Raw genomic sequence first — 22,741 nt, 5'->3', positions numbered from 1 at the left:
TATTAACATAAAGCTTGTGTGATGAACCGCATAGGCTCCATCCAGACTCTTTTGCTGCAAATTCAGAGTGTTTAATGTTCAATTGATCTATCAAACTGCTTATTATTTTGTCTGAATTTGTATTTGAATATACAGGTACAGTTTCTGTTATGTGGGGCTGTGTAAATTTTGTGCCATTTGGTTTCTTATATTGTGCAAACAATTTGAGGGACAGCTTATAAGAGCCATTTTGTGCATTTAGAATTGCCTGCACATCAGGATTTACACTGTTCAAAAAATTATTAATACCACATCTTGGCTCTGATACAAACCGATAATCTCTTAATTGGCTATTAAAACTGCTATGGATGGGTGCATAGCATGGCTGCTTTGCAGGTCCAGCATTAACAGGTGCTTCATGCTTCCTTTTCAGACCAGATGTGGATGGTTGTGTTGATGACTGTACAGAGCAAGTATCTTTATGTGTATATGTGAAGTATTGCATGCTGTATTTTCTATGGCATTTAGGGCATATTTTTGTGGGAGTTCTGTATTTGTCCGGGTTACAAATCTTTTGGTGCTTGGCCCAATTAGGGCTGGATATATTCTTATTGCATTGATTACAATATTTTTGACTTGGCATTTTTGTTGTTGTTTATTATATACAATTTCCTGGGATTCAAATCAAAATTCTATGCTGGATAAAAATATCAGTTGGGTTCAGCACTGTGCTTTGTGTGTGTATGTATATATGTGTGTGTATGTGTATGTGTGTATGTGTGTGAATATTTTTGGCTTTGGTATTTATATAAAATTTCTTGGGAATCAAATCAAAATTCTATGCTTAATAAAAAATATCAGTTGGGTTCAGTGCAGACAAAAAAACTGCATAGCTCTATGTCAATTAGTTCTTGAGATTTTGTATTTAGGAACCACTTTGGCCCCCCTGCCAAAAATTGGCTTTTATTGCATCAGTGTATATTGTCTCTATGACCTTACTTGGGTTATTCCGCCAAATTATATGCTTCAAGTCTCCTATACTTTGGTGGAGCCTGTTCAGGTTCTATCCCCCGCAATGTGGGTTCCACTGCCGATCCAGCAATGGTGAAGAATCTGCACTGTGCCCTGGCTTATATAGATTTACAGAGCCAATAGAAACACTGCTTATTTAAACCAATCAGAAAACACCACATCATCACATTATGTCATAACCATTTAATCAATTAATATTGCACAACATGATGCAATAGAAGTGGACCGGGAAGTAAATATGTATGGATGTGGGTGGGTGGGTGTGGGGGTGGGTTGGGGGTGGGTGTGGGTGGGTGGGGGTGTGTTGGGGGTGGGTGGGGGTGGGTTGGGGGTGCATTCAGAAACATGAGCTCTTCTCTAATATTTTTTGCTGAAGTATTTTCTTCTGGGCGTACATCCCGTTTTTCTACTGAGCGTACATGCAATCCATACCGCAGCGCCATGTCCCAGCGCAGCGGCGGCGGCGCGGGACTCTCTGGAACTAATCAATAAGACTGCTAATAAAACTGCAGGAGCTTTTGCTAATAAGAATTGCTGAAGGCAATAGAACTGCTGCTCCAAGTATTGATCCTACTGCTGCTACCAGCGCCGCGGGAATCTGAGGAACTTGCTCAAGTATTAATCACACCTCGGTGCTGCCAGTGCAGGAATCTGAGGAACTGCTCCAACAAGTATTGATCCGGCAATAAAACTGCTAATAAGAATGCCGGAGTTGCTAATAAGAATTGCTGAAGGTAATAAAACTGTTTGTTTTCCCCCAGCAAGGTGGGAGTTGAGAATCAATATATTGATTTCCTAGGAGCTGTTGAGAACTTGGGTCAGAGGATATTGATTCCCCCCGGCAGGCAGGCAGTTCTCAACGGGGGGGGTACCTTGTAAGAATATGAGCTCTGGGGACATCATATACACGACCTACCGGGTCCCCTAAACAACATACTGAACATTTTGGGATAATTTTATTTCTCTTATATCTTGAGAACCATGAATCCTAGAAACATGGGGTTTGTTGCTTTGGACTCAGCATGGCAAGATGCAACTTTTTTAGTCTCTATAAATTTTTCACTTGTTTTTTTTTTTTTTAGATCTTGAATAACTTACCTATTTTTCAAGATAGAGGCATGGGAGTTGTTTATTTCAATTCTGGATGAAGTTTAGAAGTTTTGTTAAAAAATCTCAAATTTAAAGAAATTATCGATTTTTTAACAACTATCACTATTGGAAATTTGAAATTTTGTATACATATTCTACTCGAGATTCTCTACATTTTATGTCTCTATAATTTTTTTGATATATGCAATACTTAAGCTGTAAATGTCCAATTTTTATAAATAGAATTTTCTGAAAAATGCAATATTAACAAAATTGTTAATATTTTGAAATCTATACATGCTAGGGCACTATAACAGTTACTATACTTAAGATATCATACAATATCAAGAGGGGCATATTTTTGACAGGTTTATGGACAACAATCTCACAGAAGTGCCTTTTGTAAGTGTAGACAAATCAATCTGAGGGGGTTCATACTTTCCGAGAAATTCCCGAGGGCATTTTTACAAAAATCTTTGATTAGGCAGGGTTCCACACTTGAGCAAAAAGCTCATATGGGCATGTTGAGCAAGTTTTAAGTGTAAGCAAATCTGCCTGAGGGGGGTTCATACTTTCCTGGGTTTATCCTATATACTTTCCCACTACTGTCTTGGATATCTTATTCAAGGAGAGCCGTATCAAGGTGCTGCGACGGGAAATACAATACCAGAATTGGGAGTAGGTGGCTCTGTAGTCATGGATTTGATATCCGAACTTTCGGCTCGTTCACGGCTCTCTTTGTTTTTTGACAACTATTTTACTTCCATTCGTCTGCTGGAACATTTACAAGCAAGCGGTCATGATGGAACTGGTACGGTTTGCCCAAATCGTGTAGAAAATGCTCCACTTCCGGATGTTAGTTCGTGCAGGAAACAAGAGCGGAGAAGTTACCATCAACTAACAGACAAAAGTACTGGCATTACTCTTGTACGCTACCATGATAACAACATCGTTACGGTAGCATCGGCTGTCTCGGGTGTGTCACCTCTGGGACATGCAAGGCGATCGAGCAATGCGGACAAAAAATACATTTCAGTTCCTCAACCTTCGTGTGTTGCTCTATACATTGATTGATTGATTGATTGATTTTAGTTTATTTTACTTCGCGTTTTGTGCCTCTTGGCTAATTTGCGAAGATGGGGATGAGTGATGAAATGATGAAATGATGAAATTGATGAATGGACATTCACAAACAACCAAGCCCGACCGGGATTCGAACGCGGGACCCTTGGCGTCGCAGTGCGATGTGCTAACCACTTTTTTTTTTTTTATTACATTTTGCAATTTATTACATTACATTTGCAATTTACATTTCAACTCATTGGGCAAGTAAACATTACAGTAAGAAAATTAGTATACAATCTATTTCTTTTACAGTCAGGTATCCTGTGGTATTCTTGATGGAGGTAATTTACAAATTGTATATTAAAATCTGGTTGCCGATATGTCGATAAGAAATAGGCATAGTGTCCTAGGAGCCATTGTACACTTTTACGTTTTGTTTTTGGGTAATATTCAAAAGCTGGATATAAAAGAATATTTACAGAGATGTTATACACTGATGTTCGACAAATAGTACTCACAAGTTTCCTTATATAAAGCCATGATGTTTCTATTATTTGGCATTCACTCAGTCTATGGACTAAACTATCAGATACATTACATTTGGCACACATTGGCGTATTTATTAATTTAAGATCATACAGTCTCTCTCCAGTGATTAATATTTGGTGGACAATTATATACCATGCTGATCGGATTCGTGATGTAAGATGGTGAGCCTGAATATTATTCCATATTTCTCTCCACTTCATTCTAGGATTTTGCTCAATAATTTTACAAGTTGGTTGTTCTAATTTACATAGTCTGCGATATATTTCCGATGTCACTGGTATTGTTAATATCGGAGATTGTAATAGGGCATAACTAATATCCACTATTGTTGACTTAAAATACCATAAAGTGTCTACCAGTCTAGTAATATCAATAGGAGCCTCTAGTGAAATATAGTCCAAAGCGCTTCTCAAAACTTTACTTGTGAGGCTGAGTGGATGCTGAATCAATGTCTGCGTGTCAGCTTGAATACGTAAGGCCTGGCATTTGAGTTCTATATTCACAAGATTCATTCCTCCCTCGGCAAAAGGCAAACAAAGTAATACATGTTTCACCCTCAATATCTGACCATTCCAAATAAACCAATTTACTGCACTCTTAAGTTTATTTATATCTAACTTCCGTAGTGGGAGGATTTTTGCCATGTACCATACCTTTGACAGTGCATAGACATGTACAAAGGTCACCCTTGACTGTAAACTAAGGCTGCGAAATTTATTTGTTTGTAATATCGCTTTAACCCCAGTTAATACTCTATCATAATTTAATTGGATCATACTTTGGATAGAATGCGTATATATTATACCTAGTATACGTATCATTTGTACAACCTTAAAATTACCTCGCTGCGAGTGAGAATGAACCAAATTTAAATTCAAAATTGACGATTTTTCTTGGTTTATTTTTAATCCCGACCATTTTCCAAATTTCTGTAATACTTGACATGTTTCATCAATATCAGACTGTTCATTTATTAATACAGTAACATCGTCAGCATACGCTAACACCTTAATGGTATTAGAGTGTATGTTAATTCCTTGAACTTTTCGGCCTATTTCAGACAGAATGGGTCTCAGTGCAATACAAAACGCTAACATCGACAAAGGATCTCCTTGCCTTACACCTTTATAAATATAGAGTTCTTTTGTCAGAAAACCATTTATTTGAATTTTTGCTGTTGCATGACTATAAAGACTTTTAAATACTGAAAGAAAATGTCCACGTATACCGTAGCCCTGCAAAACGTTAAATAGATATTCATGATTTATCGAGTCAAAAGCACGTTCAAAGTCTAATGCTAATATAGCATTTTCAGAGTTTTTGTTCTGTAATCTATAACATGTAATTATTTCACGCATCGTTTGTAAAACATTTGTGATTTTCTTATTTAAACCAAAAACATATTGATCCTCTCCTACTAATTTGTCGACATAAGGCATAAGTCTGCCAAGCATACATCGCGCCAATATTTTATAATCCGTACAAAGGAGGGTGATGGGTCTATAATGACCAGCTTCGCTTGGTTTTGGACATTTTGGGATTAGAATTATAATACCCGTATTGGAAGATTTACCCATTTGATACTTGCTAAACACTGCATTTATCCAATCTGTTATTGTTTGACCCATCAATTTCCAAAAGGTTTGATAAAACTTATTGGGTATCCCATCCCAACCAGGAGCTGAAAATGATTGCCCTACCGTAACCGCTCGAAACACTTCCTCACTTGTATATTCTTTGTTTAAGTTTTCACTTTCTTCATCTGTAAAAACCTCTGATTCGGATGCCAATTCATCCATTAAAGCTCCATTATGTGACGCTGGTTGGGAATATTGTTGCTCAAAATAATTATAAATGCAGTTACGTATTTCAGGGGCTGAATTGATCTTTGTTCCCCCATTATCAAATATTTCACTAATACATTGTCTTTTAGCATTTTTTCTTTCATGAATTACATGGCTGATAGAGGCGACCTCATCGTTGTCAAAATGAGGAAGTCTACTACGAATTTTGACCCCTTGACGCCTTTCTGCAGTCATTTTTAACAATACAGCTTGTATACGTTTGACTTCAGTTTGCACTTTTTTCCCGTCTGTTGCTTGCTGAATTTGTTCACGCAATACCCTGTAGTAAAAATTATATTTATTTGTCCACTCTCTCGACCGTTCCTTACAGTAACTGATACAAAATCTTTTTATACCCGGTTTGAGAATCTCCTCCCACCAGCGGATTATATCTATCCTCCTCAGACGGTGTGTTATCCATCTCGACCATTGGTCATTAAATGCTTGTTGGAAATTTTTCTCATTAAGAATTGAAGCATTTAATTTCCAACAACCGTACCCTCTCGGGACTATTGGAATGTCCACATTTATCATCATAATGACAGCACTGTGATCTGAAAAACATGTAGGTGTTATACTGATGGACTTTACGTTCTGACGTAATGTGGGTGTGACATAAAATCTATCCAAACGGGATGCACAATTGTCACGTATATACGTGAAACCCCTCTGCCCAAAACATTTGTCACTCCAGACATCTGTGAAGTTAAAGCCAGTTACTAATTTTTGCAATGAATTCGACGTGTTAAATCCAGGTCTTTGATCCTGCGGATACAATACACAATTAAAATCTCCCCCACATATTATGTGTTCTCTCCTACCCTGCATTTCAACAGCAACTTCCTGCGCAAAAAACTCATCCCTTTGTTTTCTACACTGTGACCCGGATGGAGCATATATGTTATATATCCATACATTTGCAACTTTTGCTGATATGATTCTATTATTAGGATGACATACCACATTTGTGAGGGGAACCGTATTACGTGTTAACAAAGCTGTTCCTGTCGATTGGAAATTTGCATTATTATGAACTCTTATCGTTGGGGAAAAATTGAAATTCATTTGACCACATTCTTGGAGAAATACAATATCTAATGAAGCTTGTATAATAAAGTCCTCTAACGCCGCCTGTTTTGTAAGGGATTTCATTTTGTTTATATTTATTGTAGCAAAACGAAGGGTCGTCATCATAAATACTATGAACAAAATTTTTGGGATTGGGTATTCCCAATACTTATACTTCCACCTTTGCCCCATCTAAGAGTAATAGTTCTTACACTATTTTTATATGCCCCTAATGTTATACACCAAAAATTAACAAACACACTAACAATATTATTTTAGTAGGGGGGAGGAAATACCCCTTCCCTTTGTATAGCTTAATCCATAAATATCTACCACCACGCAATACAATATCATTAACTTTCTGACAGTCCATATAAAAATATTCATTCCAAATAATACTATTTTCTAATCATTAAAGTGATTACCTGTATCCAGTATTCACAAACTTTCATGGCCTGTCGGACTTGGATCAATAACCATGTCTTGGACATTTGTTTTTACATGTCGCAATGATCGTCTTTTCGTCCGATTGCTGCCTGACGCTTTCCTTATACTCTTTGGTCGTTTTTGTGAGCCGGAAACCAAATGACCCGTACTACTTTGGACACTTCCACTTTCACTATCCGTTTCCGAATCTTTTTCCTGTTCAGCTTCTTGTCTGAAGTCCTTTTGCTTGGTCTGATTCTGCTTCCTCTCCTTGTTGCTCTGTAGCACTTCATCACGCGATTCCTCTTGCACTTTAGTTATGTCTTCTTGTTGTCTTAGTGGTCCACCCTTCTTCTGCTCCATAGTATCCAGGGAAATTTCTTCACTTGGTCGCATAAGTTGAACATTTAACACAGGTTCTTTTGGTTGATCTTGCATATTTTCTTCAGTTCCTTCCTTGGTCAAAGTTTGTTGATCATTCTTGTGAATATTTTTCTCTTCCTGTATATGTTTTCCCTGTTGAAGCCCTTCTATCACAGACAGTTGTGCTGATTCTTGACTCACATTTATATCTTCGTGTGTAGATGTAGACGGTGCAATTGCTTCGCTATAGGACCGAACTGCACGACCCATGACTTTGAACACTGTTGGTTTCCGTAAAGTACAATTAAACCGCATGTGATCACTACTACCACACCATTCACAAGTCGGGATTTGACCATTATATACTACATGTGCCGTATATTGACCTATTTTCACAAAGGAGGGAATTGGCTTCTTAATTGCCATCAAAACCTGACGCACCCCATTATACACTTTGTACCTAAATTTGTCACTCCAAGTTTCTGCTTTCAATTCATCGATTGTCCCATATTCACTCAGTTTTTCACGAATTTGTCGTTCTGGCACTTCCAAAGGAAGATTAAACACTCGAACCGGCTTCAAAATTCGATTCGCATCACTCAGTTTCACTTGTGTCACAGCTCCACTACTATAATAAAAGTTCACTTCACCAGTATTTTCTTCTAATATTTTTCTCATTTTTCCCGGACGCACTAATTTCAAAAATACACATTTCATCGTCGTGGGAATTTGTATGGCTGCAATTTCATCCACACTCAGTTTGAATTTATCATGAATAAATTCATGTACTTCCAAAGGACTAGGTTTCAAAGTTCCCGTTTCAAAACTGATTTGTATCGTATTTTCGCGATCCATTCTATATTTTACTTTTGTCCAATTCTTCACTAGCACAGTTGAACAGCACAACCTCTCCCACACGTACGTACCGATATCGCGCTGAACTTTCACTTTTCCTCAAAGCACAGAGCTCGTACAGCACGACCTACCTGTTCCGCGCTAGGCGCGAGACCACCACTCGGCCACAGGGTCGGGCTGTTGCTCTATATAATACTTACGTGGGTGGTGTTGACCGCATGGACCAAAACATTGCATGCTACAGGATTAGTATCAGGAACAAGAAGTGGTATTGGCCAATGATAAGTTATTTGCTTAACGTTTGCATGAACGACGCATGGCAACTTTACCGCCTGACTGCTAAAGGAAAAGAAGATGGGCTTGATCTGCTCTCATTTACGAGGTATGTAGTACGGAATTATATGCAGTCGTACGTGAAAAACCGTCCACTAGCAGGAAGGCCAAGCGTTAAAGTCTCATCCAGAGTATTTCCTGAAGTGCGATTTGATGGCACATCACATCATTTGGAAACTGTTTCCAAGCAAGTACGTTGTGGACATTGTGGAAAGGCTACAAGGAAGAAATGTAAGAAGTGCAATGTCGGATGCCATATACAGTGTTCAGAGGCATTTCACACACAGAAATAGATCAGCAACACTTACACAAAGTATGCATTGTTTTCTATTTCCAAAATTTAATTATGTTTTTATTTAGTTAGGTTCGAAAGTAGCAACTCAATTCAGAAATAATTGATAGAATTTTATTATGTACCGCTGCAAATGTAAAAATATGAATGAGCATTGTAATTTCTTGTAAATATGTTCATGTATCAATATAATCGGAATGTCAAACAATAAAAATATAAAATATGTGGAATTTCCTTGTAATAACTGCCCATATATTTAGTAAAATAATCATGTTTATTAAGGTTTTGTTATTCAGTATTGATGGTGCTCACTGTCGACATTTGTTGACATGCTAAAACTAAAAGACTATTGGTCGTAAAAAATAAAAATCATTATTTTGGCATTATTTTATACAAACTACAAAAGGGTTTCAAAGGATACAAGAAATTTCGAAAAATAAATAATTTGGGCAGTAATGGGTTAATGCGATGCATATTGTTTTCTGTGTTAAAATTGCCATGCTTTGATGGGTGACCAAGTTCATAGCAGGGCCGGCGGAAGGGGAGGGCGAACCGTGCCACCGGCCAGGGCGGCAAAATTTGAAGAGAAGAAAAAAATAAGCCTATTGAAAACTGTGGTCGAGCGAGATATTCTTTTGCGCTTAATAGTATGAAATAGCATAAGAAGTCTCATTATTTATTTTATATTTTGATGTTTTACTTAGGAATATATTGATTTTCAATTTCCCGTTGCTGCGTAATGGCGGGGGGTTCGAAATGGAGCGGCATCTAACGCCACCCCCCCCCCCCCCCAGGGAGGCAAAAGAAAAAGACGCGCAGCTTATCGTCTAGTGGCAGTATATGTACTTGTTATTGTTGTGGAAGCCGGCATCGTTTGTAAATGTAGAACAAAGGCAACCGACTTTCGCCGATTACAGAGAGGAAATAATAATACTGCTTGAGGAGGAGTGTTGTGGTCCAATTGTCGCGGTTTAACACGTTGGCATGTTGTTATCTGCCGTTGCAGTTCCGTACCAATGTATACGGGGTTTGGGAGTGAACAGTTAGAACGCCACCAGTGCATTAATGCAATGAAAATAATATTTTTTTTATTTTGTTTGAAATCACTCAAATAAGGAATCGTATGAAGAAGTCGTCTTTGCAGCATTTTTGGTAATTTTACGTATGTGTTAGTTCATATTTTGCGAATTTTTAGTCCATATGTATGTAGCTACATACAAAGCCACTTGTTAGCACATATTAATCCTAGTCCTGGTATAATGCATGACGTTTAAAACTCAACGTTAGATAGACCTGAATTATCTAATTTCCTTGTTGTACGTAACAGCTGTGCATCGGCGCACTGCAGCGATGTTTCTATCTGCTCCATTAGCAAAACTGCTTCTTTAGTTCTGTCGCGCATCGCACAGCAGAAATATCTGTGCTGGACTCTACACATGATATTTATTTATTAATTTTATTTTATTTTTCTTTCCAAATTAATGCCGTTTCGTGACTGCAAATCACTCCACAAATATAACTGTTTCCATCAATTCACGTACCGCATTTCAAGACAAACAAATCTATACAATACATTACTAACAAAGCCACATTACTTTCATAAGAAAATTAGCACCGGCATTGATGGCACTGCCATCTATGTTTCTCATCCGTCTGGGGAACTAATTTCTTGGGTCGTTTTCCACACTACGTTATTCAAGGCGCTGTAGTATAGGGGTTTCTAGACGCAATGTCCAGAAACATTCAGCTGACACTTGCTACGAGAATATCACTCTACAAACAATAAATAATAAGACCAGTCATACCAGCGTGGCACCACGCAACCAGGAGGACAATAGAAAAACTACAAGTCTTCCAAAACAAGGTTGCAAGGATAATAAGTGGCCATGACAGATACACAACAAACATCCAAATACAGGAAGATGTGGAGTTTGATACAATAGAAGAGGTCATAAGACGAAAAACAGCCAAATTCTGGGATAGCATTAGAAAGCTACTCCGCAGTCAACACAATTGGTACAGCGGCCATCCTTAAGCTCACACATCGGGCCCTTGACCCATAGGCGTGCGCAGACCCTCCGATTAGGAGGGGGCAAAATCCATGATGAAAGCTCAGTGGGGAATTAATAATCTCATTTTATCTCACTCTTTTAGTTTTTTGCATTGATGGGTATATATGTATGTTTGTGTGTATGTGTTTGTGTGTATGTAACATTATTTAAATACATTACTTAATCAATTCATCCGCTCATAACAAACCAAATGCAAAAATGATATAACTTGTCTTTGAAATCCTTTTCATCCAAACCAAACTGTTATAGCAGCAACTGGCGGCTAAAGTACTTAGTTGTTTATACTTGCCCTTCTGATAATTCACAATGCATTTCAGAAAGAAAGGAAATTACAAACAGTATTGATTTAATAGCACGCAATAAAATTCATGGAACGCCCTGGCATTCTTTTACAATTTTTTCTCATTCAGATCATTCAGTTAGAGAGAGAGAACTCTCACACCCCCTAACTACTACTGCTCTGAACTTGACAAGACTGTAAGAAAAGTATACGTTGCGAGCGAAGCGAGCAAGAAAATTTCACAAATTGCGTTTTTATTTGTATAAAATTTGAAGTCAAGAGTGCAATTGCCCCACTACTCTTGCCTTCTTCTAGTCTTGCATTCTTTTACTTCAATCTTTGCCTTCCTAGAATTCATTTCCGCCCAAGGTTGGGTAAGGCAATGCCCCCTGCCCCCTTATGGTTGCGCCACTGAATCCCCTTCCCCTGTAGTAGTTGCTACGAACTTTCATCGGCTTGAAAATATCTAATTTTCTTCAAGAGTATAATATCGTTTAATAACAGCAATAAGATTCCTCTACACTAAATTTCTAAGTGAAAGTATAATAATATAGGGGTATGGAACGTCTGGAAGGGGAGGGCAATGGCCACACCCGCTCTTCGAAAATGAATGTCAACCTAAAAGTATATATTTTACACGTATAATTTGATTTCAGTCATAGTAATTTACATTAATTATTATGCGATAATTTCAAATTCGAAGTGATGTTTCTTGACGGGACAGCACTATTATCCGGGTAATATGCCCCATGGAAAAATACCTTGCTTGTGCCTTCGTGGAAATAAATCTGCGAACGTCCGTGGTTAGGGGGGGGGGCAACTGCCCTCCTGTGCGCACGCCTATGCCTCGACCAGAGTGAGCCCTCAAATAACTAGAAGAAAACCAACACCTCGAGCGATAGTAGCAGATGAAAAGAAATCAAGACAAGAACACCAATGCACGATGAGAAACAATCAAATAGGAGTCATGGAAACGGCACTCCCACATCAGCAAAACAAGAAAAATCAGGCAGTGGTGAACCCACTTGGCTTTTTCTTACTTACTTTTTTATACAACATTGAAATGTTTCATTTTTGTTAACGAAGAGTTACTATGTACAATGATCGCCCAACTGTACAACGAATGTTTTGTCATGTTTAGAGAAAAATCACGTTAAAACAAGCCAAACCCTTAGGGTGTTTAGGGATAATGAGAACCTAGATATGACTTTTAAAGTATGATATAATGCAGTAGTCTTTCCTTATTTAGTTTTCATACAATATACAGATCAGAAAATTATACCGTACCCCACTAATCTATGTATTTACATTGCTTTATCTGTGTATGGATTGTTGATTATAGACGTACGTTTATTGTCTATACACTATTTCGTTTCTGCTCTTGTTTTCAGAATGGATTCTTGTCTGCTCTACCATACTTGGCAATGTGGGTGTTTTCTATAGCAGCAAGTCACGTGGCTGATTGGATGATAACCAGTGGGTGTGCTTCTCACACCACAACGAGGAAAGTGGTAAATACAATTGGTAAGTAAATGCTACAGTTGGCTTTGTTTTTTCAATACATTTTAGGGTACCAATCAGCACATCTGAAAAGAATTACGTATGATAATTTTAATGAACTTAATGAGGCTGAAAGACTGCTTTTAGACGGATCATTCCGTCACAGAATGAGAACCTTTGAATAATTTGGTTTGTACAAATTCAAAATCGGTGTGACAAAGTTGTACATCAATCATGTAGTTGTGAGGCGACTTTGTGCTCTCCTTATTGAAGGCATGAAGGCACATTTATGGGATGTGGGAACAGGGCCCCGCACATTCTCGATGTCGGCCATTTTGGAAGTGATGTGATCAGTACGAAATTGCGGCCTCCTTTACCCCCCCCCCCCCCCCCAGGGTTGTCCCCAGAAAGCCACATGAACATTCACTTGAATACTGTGGAAGGAATTCCAAGCATATTTAATTTTCCATAGTTTGAAATATCATTGAGGTTTTTCGAAGCATAAGGTTGCTCCGGAAGATATGAACATCTTCTTTCTTCTGTTGTGTGTGGACGGGCGTAAGTACGAACTATGTACACAGTTGCACTTCAGACAATATATGTTTAAACTGTAACGTTAGTGTTACTTACTTTTCTTTCCTAACTGAATAGAAACGGAAGTAGTACATCAAAAACTTCCTGCAGCCAATCACACATTAACTAAATTAAAACCTTGTTAGAGAAATCGAAGGAAATATGAGTTCAAAGATGTTTACCAAATTTGTGAACTGTTTTTGCAGATAGAAATCTTGAAATAAAAAAAAAAAAAACTCTGGTCCCTGAATAAACCTTATGCATTGTGTTATGTATAAAGAACGAGATAAATTCTCAACATTGAAAATTAAATTCCACATAAAAAAGAACAATCCTGCGTTACGGGTGTTTTGTTTTGTCATGGGTGTTACGAATCTACAAATTCATTACAAAAAAAAAAAAAACATGCTGAAAACAAAAGTGAAACAATATACTTGTTGGATCCAAACAATTCTACATCATTTAAAGGTGTCAAACGGTGGCTCAGTCGGTAACGCGTCTGACTACCATGCTCAAGGTCCCGGGTTCGATCCCCGGCCGGTTCAAATCCGGGAACTTTTCTAACGGTGGAAGCGGCCCCGGCGCCCACCCAGCGTCGAATAACATGGTTACCTGGGGGAAACCCTGGGGGGTAAAGGCGGTCAGGGGCGTGATGCTGATCACATCACCCCCACTCACGACCGGATCAAGAAAGTGTGGGGCGTTACCCCCACACCCCCTATACGCCTTCAAGGCGTGGTGCTATGCACAGGGGAACACTTTACTTTTACTTTACCAAACTTTAAAATGTGCTTAATTAGGATATTCAAACCAATACTACTGTTTTTAATGGATTTTCTCACTTGTAATCGTCAACTACCCGTTATAACATAGAATATATGAAACACGAAGTTCAGCTCCCCTCAAAATAAAGTACAAGGTACTGTACTATAATCATCTGAAGCAATTCTTTATGTCATTCAGGTCAGTGGTCCCCTGGCATTGCCCTGATAGGTGCAGCGTACACGGGTTGCAATCCGGTGTTGACGGTGGCCATTCTGACAATCGGCGTCGGTCTCAATGGCGGAGCCTACTCTGGATTCAAGGTGAACCACATGGACATCTCGCCCAGGTTCGCAGGCGTCCTCATGAGCATCACCAACTGCATGGCTAACGTCGCTGGCTTCATGGCCCCCACGGCTGCTGGGATCATCATCAACAATAACGTGAGTGTTGGTCACAAATTAGACTTAGAATTAGAAATTCTTCGTTCATGGGCGAAGTTCAGCCTGTGGCTGCTTTGCTACTTAAGGAGCAAAACTTGTATAATCAAACAAAAAACAAACAAACAAAAAAAAAACAATGCTGCTCTAACATATGTAGGTATTCAATTACATTTATCCACATTAAATATTGTGGTAACTAACAATATAAAACAGATAAAGAAAATATTACTCATTCTCTTGTTAAAGTCTGCACATGAATTTGGTTTCGATTTTAACGCAAGGATGCTGAATCTACTATCGGATTAAAAATTATAGATAGTCGATTTTGGACTCCAATTAAAAATTAACCAGTAGACCTACATAAAAGTGAGTTACATCAAGATTTATCTTATTCAATTCTGCGTTAAACTATGCTAACCGAAATTTCTTTCGAGTATGCCTTATATTTTTTATCGCCGTGAGAACAAAAAAAGGGCCGCTTTTTTTTAGTTTTGGAAATGATCACTCTCATTGAAATTTTGTAAATAAAAAACGGGCTTTCCGATCGTTATGAAATTTTAGTAGAGTGCAGACAGAAAGGTTTTAAAAACAATTGTTAATTTTCAGGTTTTCAATTTTTTTAAAAAAAAAAAACAAACGTTCTTTTCAATTTTGCGAAACAACTTTTTCTTGGTTGGTTGGTTGATTTGTTGTTTTAAGTCCACTTTATGCACAGTAAGGCTAATTGGGACTGGACCTACAGTTTAAAGTGGGATCCGAACCACTTGTTCCTCCACTGGGTATCGAACCCGGGACCCCTTGATTACAAGGCGACGACGCTACCACTGCGCCATCGGGGAGGCCCAATACAACTTTTTCTTAGTATTGGGTAGTCCTACAAATACAATACTGACATTATTTTGAAGCTCTTTGGATCTGTTTTCAAAATCCATTATCATTGTCAATTCACATTTCGAAACAGATTTTATATAGATTTTTATATTCAGCGGAGTAAATCTGTACGCGGAACGTGCCAACACCGCACGCACCTACTCGCAGCGCCCGCTGGCCGTTTCCGCTTTCAACGGACATCGCTGTTTGCTGTCACGTTCCGCTGACACAGGTGAAAGTACACGATAATAGAAGCAAAGAAGTCGCAGTAAACATGGGTCTGCAAACGAGCCGTTTTCGAGATAATCGCGAATGTGTTATTACAAGCCGCCACTGACTTCATTGTTTGTAAACGTCGTCCTAGTTGGTAAAATGCTAATAATGTGTGCGAATGTGTGGGTACAAGCCGTACCACCTCTCGGAAATGTTCTGTTTGATTGCAACGCCACCTCTCGGACCACGCAAGGAGAAAAGCACTCGGTGTTTACAAAATGCAATCAATGACAGCTTGTAACCACACGTTTGAACACATTATAAGCATTTTACCAACTAGGACGACGTTTACAAACAATGAAGTCAATGGCGGCTTGTAATCACACATTTGCGATTATCTCGAAAACGGCTCGTTTGCAGACCCATGTTTTCTGAGACTTTCTTGCTTCTATTATTGTGTACTTTCACCTGTGTCAGTTTGCGATATTACTTTTGAGACACGCTGTATACCTCTTATTTTGCATCGTTCGGTTTTTTTGTTCATAAAAATCCTTGTACAACTAATTAAAAGTAACAACACTAATTTTTAAATAACACAAATAAATAATATATTTCTACACAATATACAGCACATACACCTAACCTATCTGCTCAGATAAAACAACACATATACCTAACCTACCTATTCACATTAAGCAACACATATACCTAACGTCTCTATGCGTATGAAACAAAACATATGCCTAAACAATCTAGGCACACCTACTTCAACTATCTATATACATAAAACAGCATCTATACAGTGCGTTCGTTTTGGTTCTGGACCGAGAGATAGCACCTGACATGGCTCAGATGCCGGGATTTTCGTCCCGTAACGTCTCGCTTATTTACGCACGTGCAGTATCTTTAACATGTACACGATTATATTTAGAATTGCATAACGAGTACTAACCTGTGTTATAAGAGTTATTCAAATTTGTTCACGAGCTATCTCGGCTCAGAACCAAAACGAACTCACTGTACCATGCACAAACCTATGCATGCACATTACACAACACATATACCTAACCTATTCATTTACAGTAAATAACACATATACCATGTACCTAACCTACTTATGCACATTAATCAAAACATGTACCTAACCTACCTGGGCACATTCAACAACACATTTACCTTGCCTATTCATTCACAGTAAACATACGTAACATATCTATGCACATTTATCAAAACATGCACCTAACTTATCTGTGCACATTCAACAACACATATACCTAACCTATTCATTTACAGTAAATAATACATATACCATGCACCTAACCTATCTATGCACATTAATCAAAACATGCACCTAACCTACCTGGGCACATTAATCAAAACATGCACCTAACCTACCTGGGCACATTAAACAACACATATACCTAACCTATTAATTCACAGTAAATAGCTCACATACCCTGTACCCAAGCTACTATGCACATTAATAAAGACATGCCTAATCTATCTGTGCACATTAAACAAACACATACCATGTACCTAAACTATCTATGCAAATAAATCAAAACATGTCTAACCTATTTGTGCACCTTACCGATTTATCAGCCATGATGGGAAACGATGACAGTGTTTTAGCATCTTTTTTAAAAAATTGAGAAGAGCAAACCTTAAACATTGTTTCTGAGGTAATGTTTAAAATTTTCCTTACCTTTTTTAATGGGTTGTGTTTGTCATATCCAGGTCCCTGTACAGCTTGCATTTTTAACCTTTCTCAAAGGGGCTTTTTATTATTTGAAGGTGAGGGTTTTAGATAACGGGCTATTTCCCGTATACACTAAAGGGTGCAACATTGCCATGTGTGCCCACATACCCAAAGATTTAAAATTATTCAATCAATTAAATGAAACAACTCATATACCTAGTGTATCTATGCGCATTAAACAACATATATACCTAACATATTCATTCGCATTAAATAACACATATACCATGTACCTAACCTATCTATACACATTAATCAAAACATGCACGTAACCTACCTGAGCACATTAAACAACACATATACCTAACCTATTCATTCACAGTAAATAGCACATATACCTAACCTATCTATGCACATTAACCAAAACATGCCTAACCTATCTGTGGACATTAAACCCAACTCATCTATGTGAAAGCTTTAATCTTTCTGCTCCAATTATCATCAACAAAAACTTAAGCATCCATCAGAATACTAACAATATCCGATCCATGAAACAGAATAAGAGCTATTACAGATATCTTAAAGTTGCCGGCTCCCGTGGCACATCGCGCTCCAACGGCAGGGGTTACGGGTTCGAATCCCGGCCTGGGCATGGATGTTGGTGAGTGTTCATTCATCAATTTCATCATATCATCACTCATCCCCAATCTTCGCAAATTAGCCAAAAGTGGCACAAAAAGCGAAGTAAAGTAAATCAAATCAATCAATCAAGATATTAATGTTGGAATATGAGTCCCAGATGTGAATCAATCTTAATTGTATAGCAGGAATACACATATGTACAGTTCGAAATGTAATAATTTGCCTTTTTTTATTTCCCAAGCTATGTGTAGACTACATGTTTAGATGTTAGGGGAACGAAAATTACATTAAAAACTTGGTATCAACATTACTGGTAACAATTTCATTTTAAAGAATAACTATTTAACCATTTTCAACATACTAGATAAAATTTAATAACTTTAGATAATTTTCATTTAAGCTGTAAAATTGATAGCTTGGTTGTTACGAGGAGTTATTTTACGAAAAGTTCAGTTTCAAACTTCATACTGGATATTATTTCTCATGTGACAAAGCGGACGATTGTAATCCTTTTTTGTAGCTCCATCTGTGAAGAACGAATAAATCTTCTTTGATACAAAACGCTTTTAAAATATTTGTGTGCGTTTGTACAAAATGGTGAAGTATAAAGTTGATTTAAATTTTCATCGTGACAGTGAGTACAACATTGACAATAACAAAAAAATGAAGTTGCTTTTACGAGATTTTGCAATCTCGACATCTGTTTAGGAATAGTCGTGAAGATTTTGCATAAAAGAAACAAAGAAACACTGGCATTTTTTGTTAGTAGAGAAATAAAGAATTCCGCTGATTCATAGATAGTTTGCTGACTCAGAAAGAATCTCAGGTGAGAATCAGGAATTTCAGATTGTACAGAATTCTCACTCACATGTTCTCAATCTTCTTTATTTAATTATATTTTTATAATTTTCTTACTAATTATCGTCATAATAAGGAACAAAACTTCTTTTCATAGAAGAAGTTAGAAAATTAATTGTGCTATTTGATTTTTGGGAAATAGTTATGATCTAATGTAAAGCAATATAATATAATGATTTAATATATTTAAAGAAAACAGTACCAGTCAGCTGAATATTAAAATCACTAACATTACTAGAAATAAAGAGAATTACTAGAGATAAAGAGATTTAGGGAAAACAATAGTGCCATCTACTGTAAAGCTCGCTAATTAACTTGTATAAAGCTAAATGTAATCTTACAGTAAAATTGTGAGTTAGAATCTTGTGAATGAATACATTTCGTCTCCTTCTCGATACTATAGGCACAGATAAAACTCTAGCAAGGGAAGTGGGGAGTGGGGATTACTCAGCATACCAAGCAGACAACAACGGTGGCGCCGATAGATACGACGCGGCAGGAATAAGTACTACGTTAACCTCGTTCTACTGGCTGCTGCGTTTCTTATCGTGCTGGATTGGTGGCTTTCTCGCTTCCCACTTCCCTTGCCAGCATTAGGATCGGCCGCCGTAACAGTAGAAAAGACCTTTAATTACTTAATAGTAGCTACTACTTATTACTGCGGGTAGATTTTTATGACATATTTTTTTGGTCAGGTTGAGATATTCCTGCAATACATAGAAATTCATGTAATGGAATATATAAAGTGTTTCTAAGGCGAAGGAAATATTTCTGAAATAAATAGAATTATTCCTTGTCGTAATTCTAGTATAGCTTCAGTAGTCTTTGATAGGTATGCATAGATGGGAATATATATATGATTTTGCATGATTTAGCAGTGCTTACGTCATTTTAAGCCATTGTGCTTAGCTATTTTCGATAAGGAATTCATTTCTTCTAAAATATTCCCTCTAGTTGTTGAATTTCTTAAAATTGTATATTCTTAGCCAACTGGAGAAAATGAGAGAGGAAACGACTCTTATCTTAATGTACTATTATTACAGATTAATAACTCAAACGAACCTCATTCCTGTTCTTTCCAGGAAAGACAAAGCTAGACACTGTTGTTTGGACAGTAAATACTTCTTTGAGTTTAATTTGTACGGTATGGGGTGGAGCTGGTGAACCCCAGAGCTCCTTCATGCAGGGGCATTGTTTGAAAAATTCCTCCTGAAATGACCAAACCGGGAATAGAACCCTGATCTCCCTTGTGGAAGTCAGACGCACTACGGACTTAAAAACAAAAAAACTATTTTCGTATTTTATGATTCATTTTATTGCTTCTTATAATTTCCATGTCATTTTAAACAGGACAGATAAACACTATCTCCCATATCTTGCCCACAGGCCCCAGGACCCAATTCCGGACCGGTGATAGGTTTACATTGTGAGTGGCATTTCATAAGTTTTATCAAATCGCTAATCCTTATTGTTGCGATTATCTAAAAGTGAAAGAAAATAACAAAAATCAAATCATGTCTCTCGTTGGATTCGAACCCGAGACCCTTGGTGTGTGGCCACTCCGCTACTGAGGTCCACAATCATAACACGGCATTTATTGTTTCGTCTTACTACCCTTCCTCATTGTAAATATCTTTTCAAGTTTCATTTGAGAAAAAAAGGAAAATTATAATATGCAGCGCTCTCTCTCTTTCGTTTCTAGTCTTTCCTCCTTCGCTTTATTCTCTTTCTCTCTTATTTCCTTTCCTCTCTTCCATCTCTCCTTCTCTCTCTTTCCTTTATTTTCATTTCTCCTTTCCTTTAATCTCTTATTTATTTATTTCCTCTCTCTCTCCCTCTCTTTCGTTTCTTTTCTTTCCACCTTCCCTTTGCTCCCTTTCTCTCATTAACTTTCCTCTCTCTCCCTCTCTCTCTTTCCTTTCTTTTATTACCTCCTTCCCTTTGTTCTCTTATTTCCTTTCCTCTCTCCCCTCCCTCTCCTTCGTGTCTCTTATTTACTCCTTCCCATTGCTCTCTTATTTCCTTTCCTCTCTCTCTCTTTCTCTCTCTCCCATTCTCTCTCTCTCTCTTTCGTTTCCTTTCTTTCCTCCTTCCCTTTGCTCTCTCTCTCTTATTTCCTTTCCTCTCTCTCCCGCCCTTTCTTTCGTTTCTTTTCTTGTGCCTTTTTTTCCTTGCTCTCTTTCTTTCCTTTTATTTTCCTCTCTCTCCCCCTCCATCTCCTTCATTTCTTCGCATTCATCCTTCCCCTTGCTTTTCTCTCTCTTATTTCTTTCCTCTCTCTCTCCCTCTCTCTCTTTCGTTTCTTTTATCTCCTTCTCCCTTTGCTCTCGTTCTCTGTTGTTTCCTTTCTTCTCTCTCCCTCTCCCACTTTTTCGTTTCTTTTTTCCTCCTTTTTATCTTTTTTATTTCCTTTCCTCTCTCTCTCTCCCTCCCTCACATTCGTTTCTCTTCTTTCTTTCTTCCGTTTGTTCTCTTTCTCTGTTATTTCCTCTCTCTCTCCCTCCCTCGCTTTCGTTTCTTTTCTTTCCTCCTTCCCTTTGTTCCTTTTCTCTCATTTATCTGAAAGCCAAGTAAACTAATGATACATACTGTGCTTGTGAAACAATTATGTATTGCACCAATATCACTAGTTGTGAGCACATACAGTAAGCAGAATAAATAAGGAGACAATTTATTTCCGTTTTTCAGCCAAGCCAAGCCCAATGGAGAAAAGTATTCTTCATCGCATCAGCTACGTATCTCTTGGGGAATCTCTTTTACATTATATTCGCATCCGCAAAGAGACAGGCGTGGGACAAGAAGCAAGAGGACGAAGCACGGGTGGTGAAACCGGAAGCAGAGGAAATAAATCAACTTCCAAGCAACATTCTTCTCTTCCAACCCTTCGGTTCCAAAGGAGACTTCATGTTCGAAAAGCAGCAAGTGTGAATGGGAACGCATCCTTCCGCGTGTACGTGTGTGTCTGTGATTTTTAGAATGACTTCTGTAAATATTATTTTACATTTATCTATTACATTGTTAATATCAAATACAATACTTTTGGTACAATGTTAAAAAATGTGCTGTAAAGTCCTTTTTCTGTAGTTATTTCGCACAACCCAATCTATATTGCTAAAATTCCAGAGAGGGGAAGGGGCTCTCATAGCAAATATAAAGTTATTGTTTAATTGCCATGATCATTGGCACAGATAGAAAAGTTTCTAAGAAGAATACAAAAAACCGTTTGTATTCTGTGTTGGGATACAGGCACATAGAAAGTCGTTGTTCTCATGTTTATGGGTCAAAGTAAAATAGGAATGTTTTGAGAGATATAAGAAATATGTGCAGGTAGATGTGAGAACAGAAATAAAAGCGAGCGAGAAAAGGAATAGGCCAAGATAGAAAATAAAAAAAACTGGAGAGAGAGAAATAAAAGAAGTTGGAGAAAGAGAAATAAGATAAAGGTGATAGAGAAAGAGAGAAAAGAAGATCGAGAAAAAGAGCAAAGGAGAGGAGGGAAAAAAGAAAATGAGAGAGGAAGAGAGAGAGGAAATAAAATAAGAGAGCAAAGGGAAGGAGGAAATAGAAGAAAATAAAGAGAGAGAGCGAGAGAGAGGAAAGGGAATAATTAAATAAAAGAAACGAATGAGAGGGAGAAGGACAGTAGAAAGGAAATAAGAGAGAAAGAGAGCAAAATGAAGGAGGAAAGAAAAGAAATGAAAGAGAGGAAGGGAGAGAGAGAAAATGAAATAAAAGAGCAAAAGGAAGGAGGAAATGAAAGAAAAGAAAGAGTGGGAGGGAGAGAGAGGAAAGGAAATAAGAGAGCAAAGGGAAGAAGGAAATAAAAGAAACGAAAGAGACGGGAGGGGGAGAGAGGAAAGGAAATAAGAGAGAAGGAGAGCAAAGGGAAGGAGAAAATAGAAGAAAATAAAGAGAGAGAGCGAGAGAGAGGAAA

General features: G+C 37.8%; 1 protein-coding gene across 1 annotated transcript in view; it reads left to right on the top strand.

Annotated features, from left to right (window-relative positions):
* Window positions 1-21,879, top strand: part of LOC145999651 (putative inorganic phosphate cotransporter) — a 122,863-nt gene extending 100,984 nt beyond the window's left edge. Inside the window, exons 8-10 of the mRNA XM_083136779.1 lie at window positions 12,639-12,771; window positions 14,284-14,525; window positions 21,496-21,879. Coding sequence (XP_082992905.1) covers window positions 12,639-12,771; window positions 14,284-14,525; window positions 21,496-21,735 — 615 coding nt within the window. The 3' untranslated portion in view covers window positions 21,736-21,879. The remainder of the gene's footprint in view (window positions 1-12,638; window positions 12,772-14,283; window positions 14,526-21,495) is intronic.
* Window positions 21,880-22,741: the final 862 nt, after the last annotated feature.

This window comes from Lepisma saccharinum, chromosome 15, assembly GCF_977018435.1.
Source record: "Lepisma saccharinum chromosome 15, izLepSacc3.1, whole genome shotgun sequence".
Taxonomy (NCBI): Eukaryota; Metazoa; Arthropoda; class Insecta; order Zygentoma; family Lepismatidae; genus Lepisma; species Lepisma saccharinum.
This window is presented reverse-complemented; position numbering and strand designations above follow the sequence as displayed.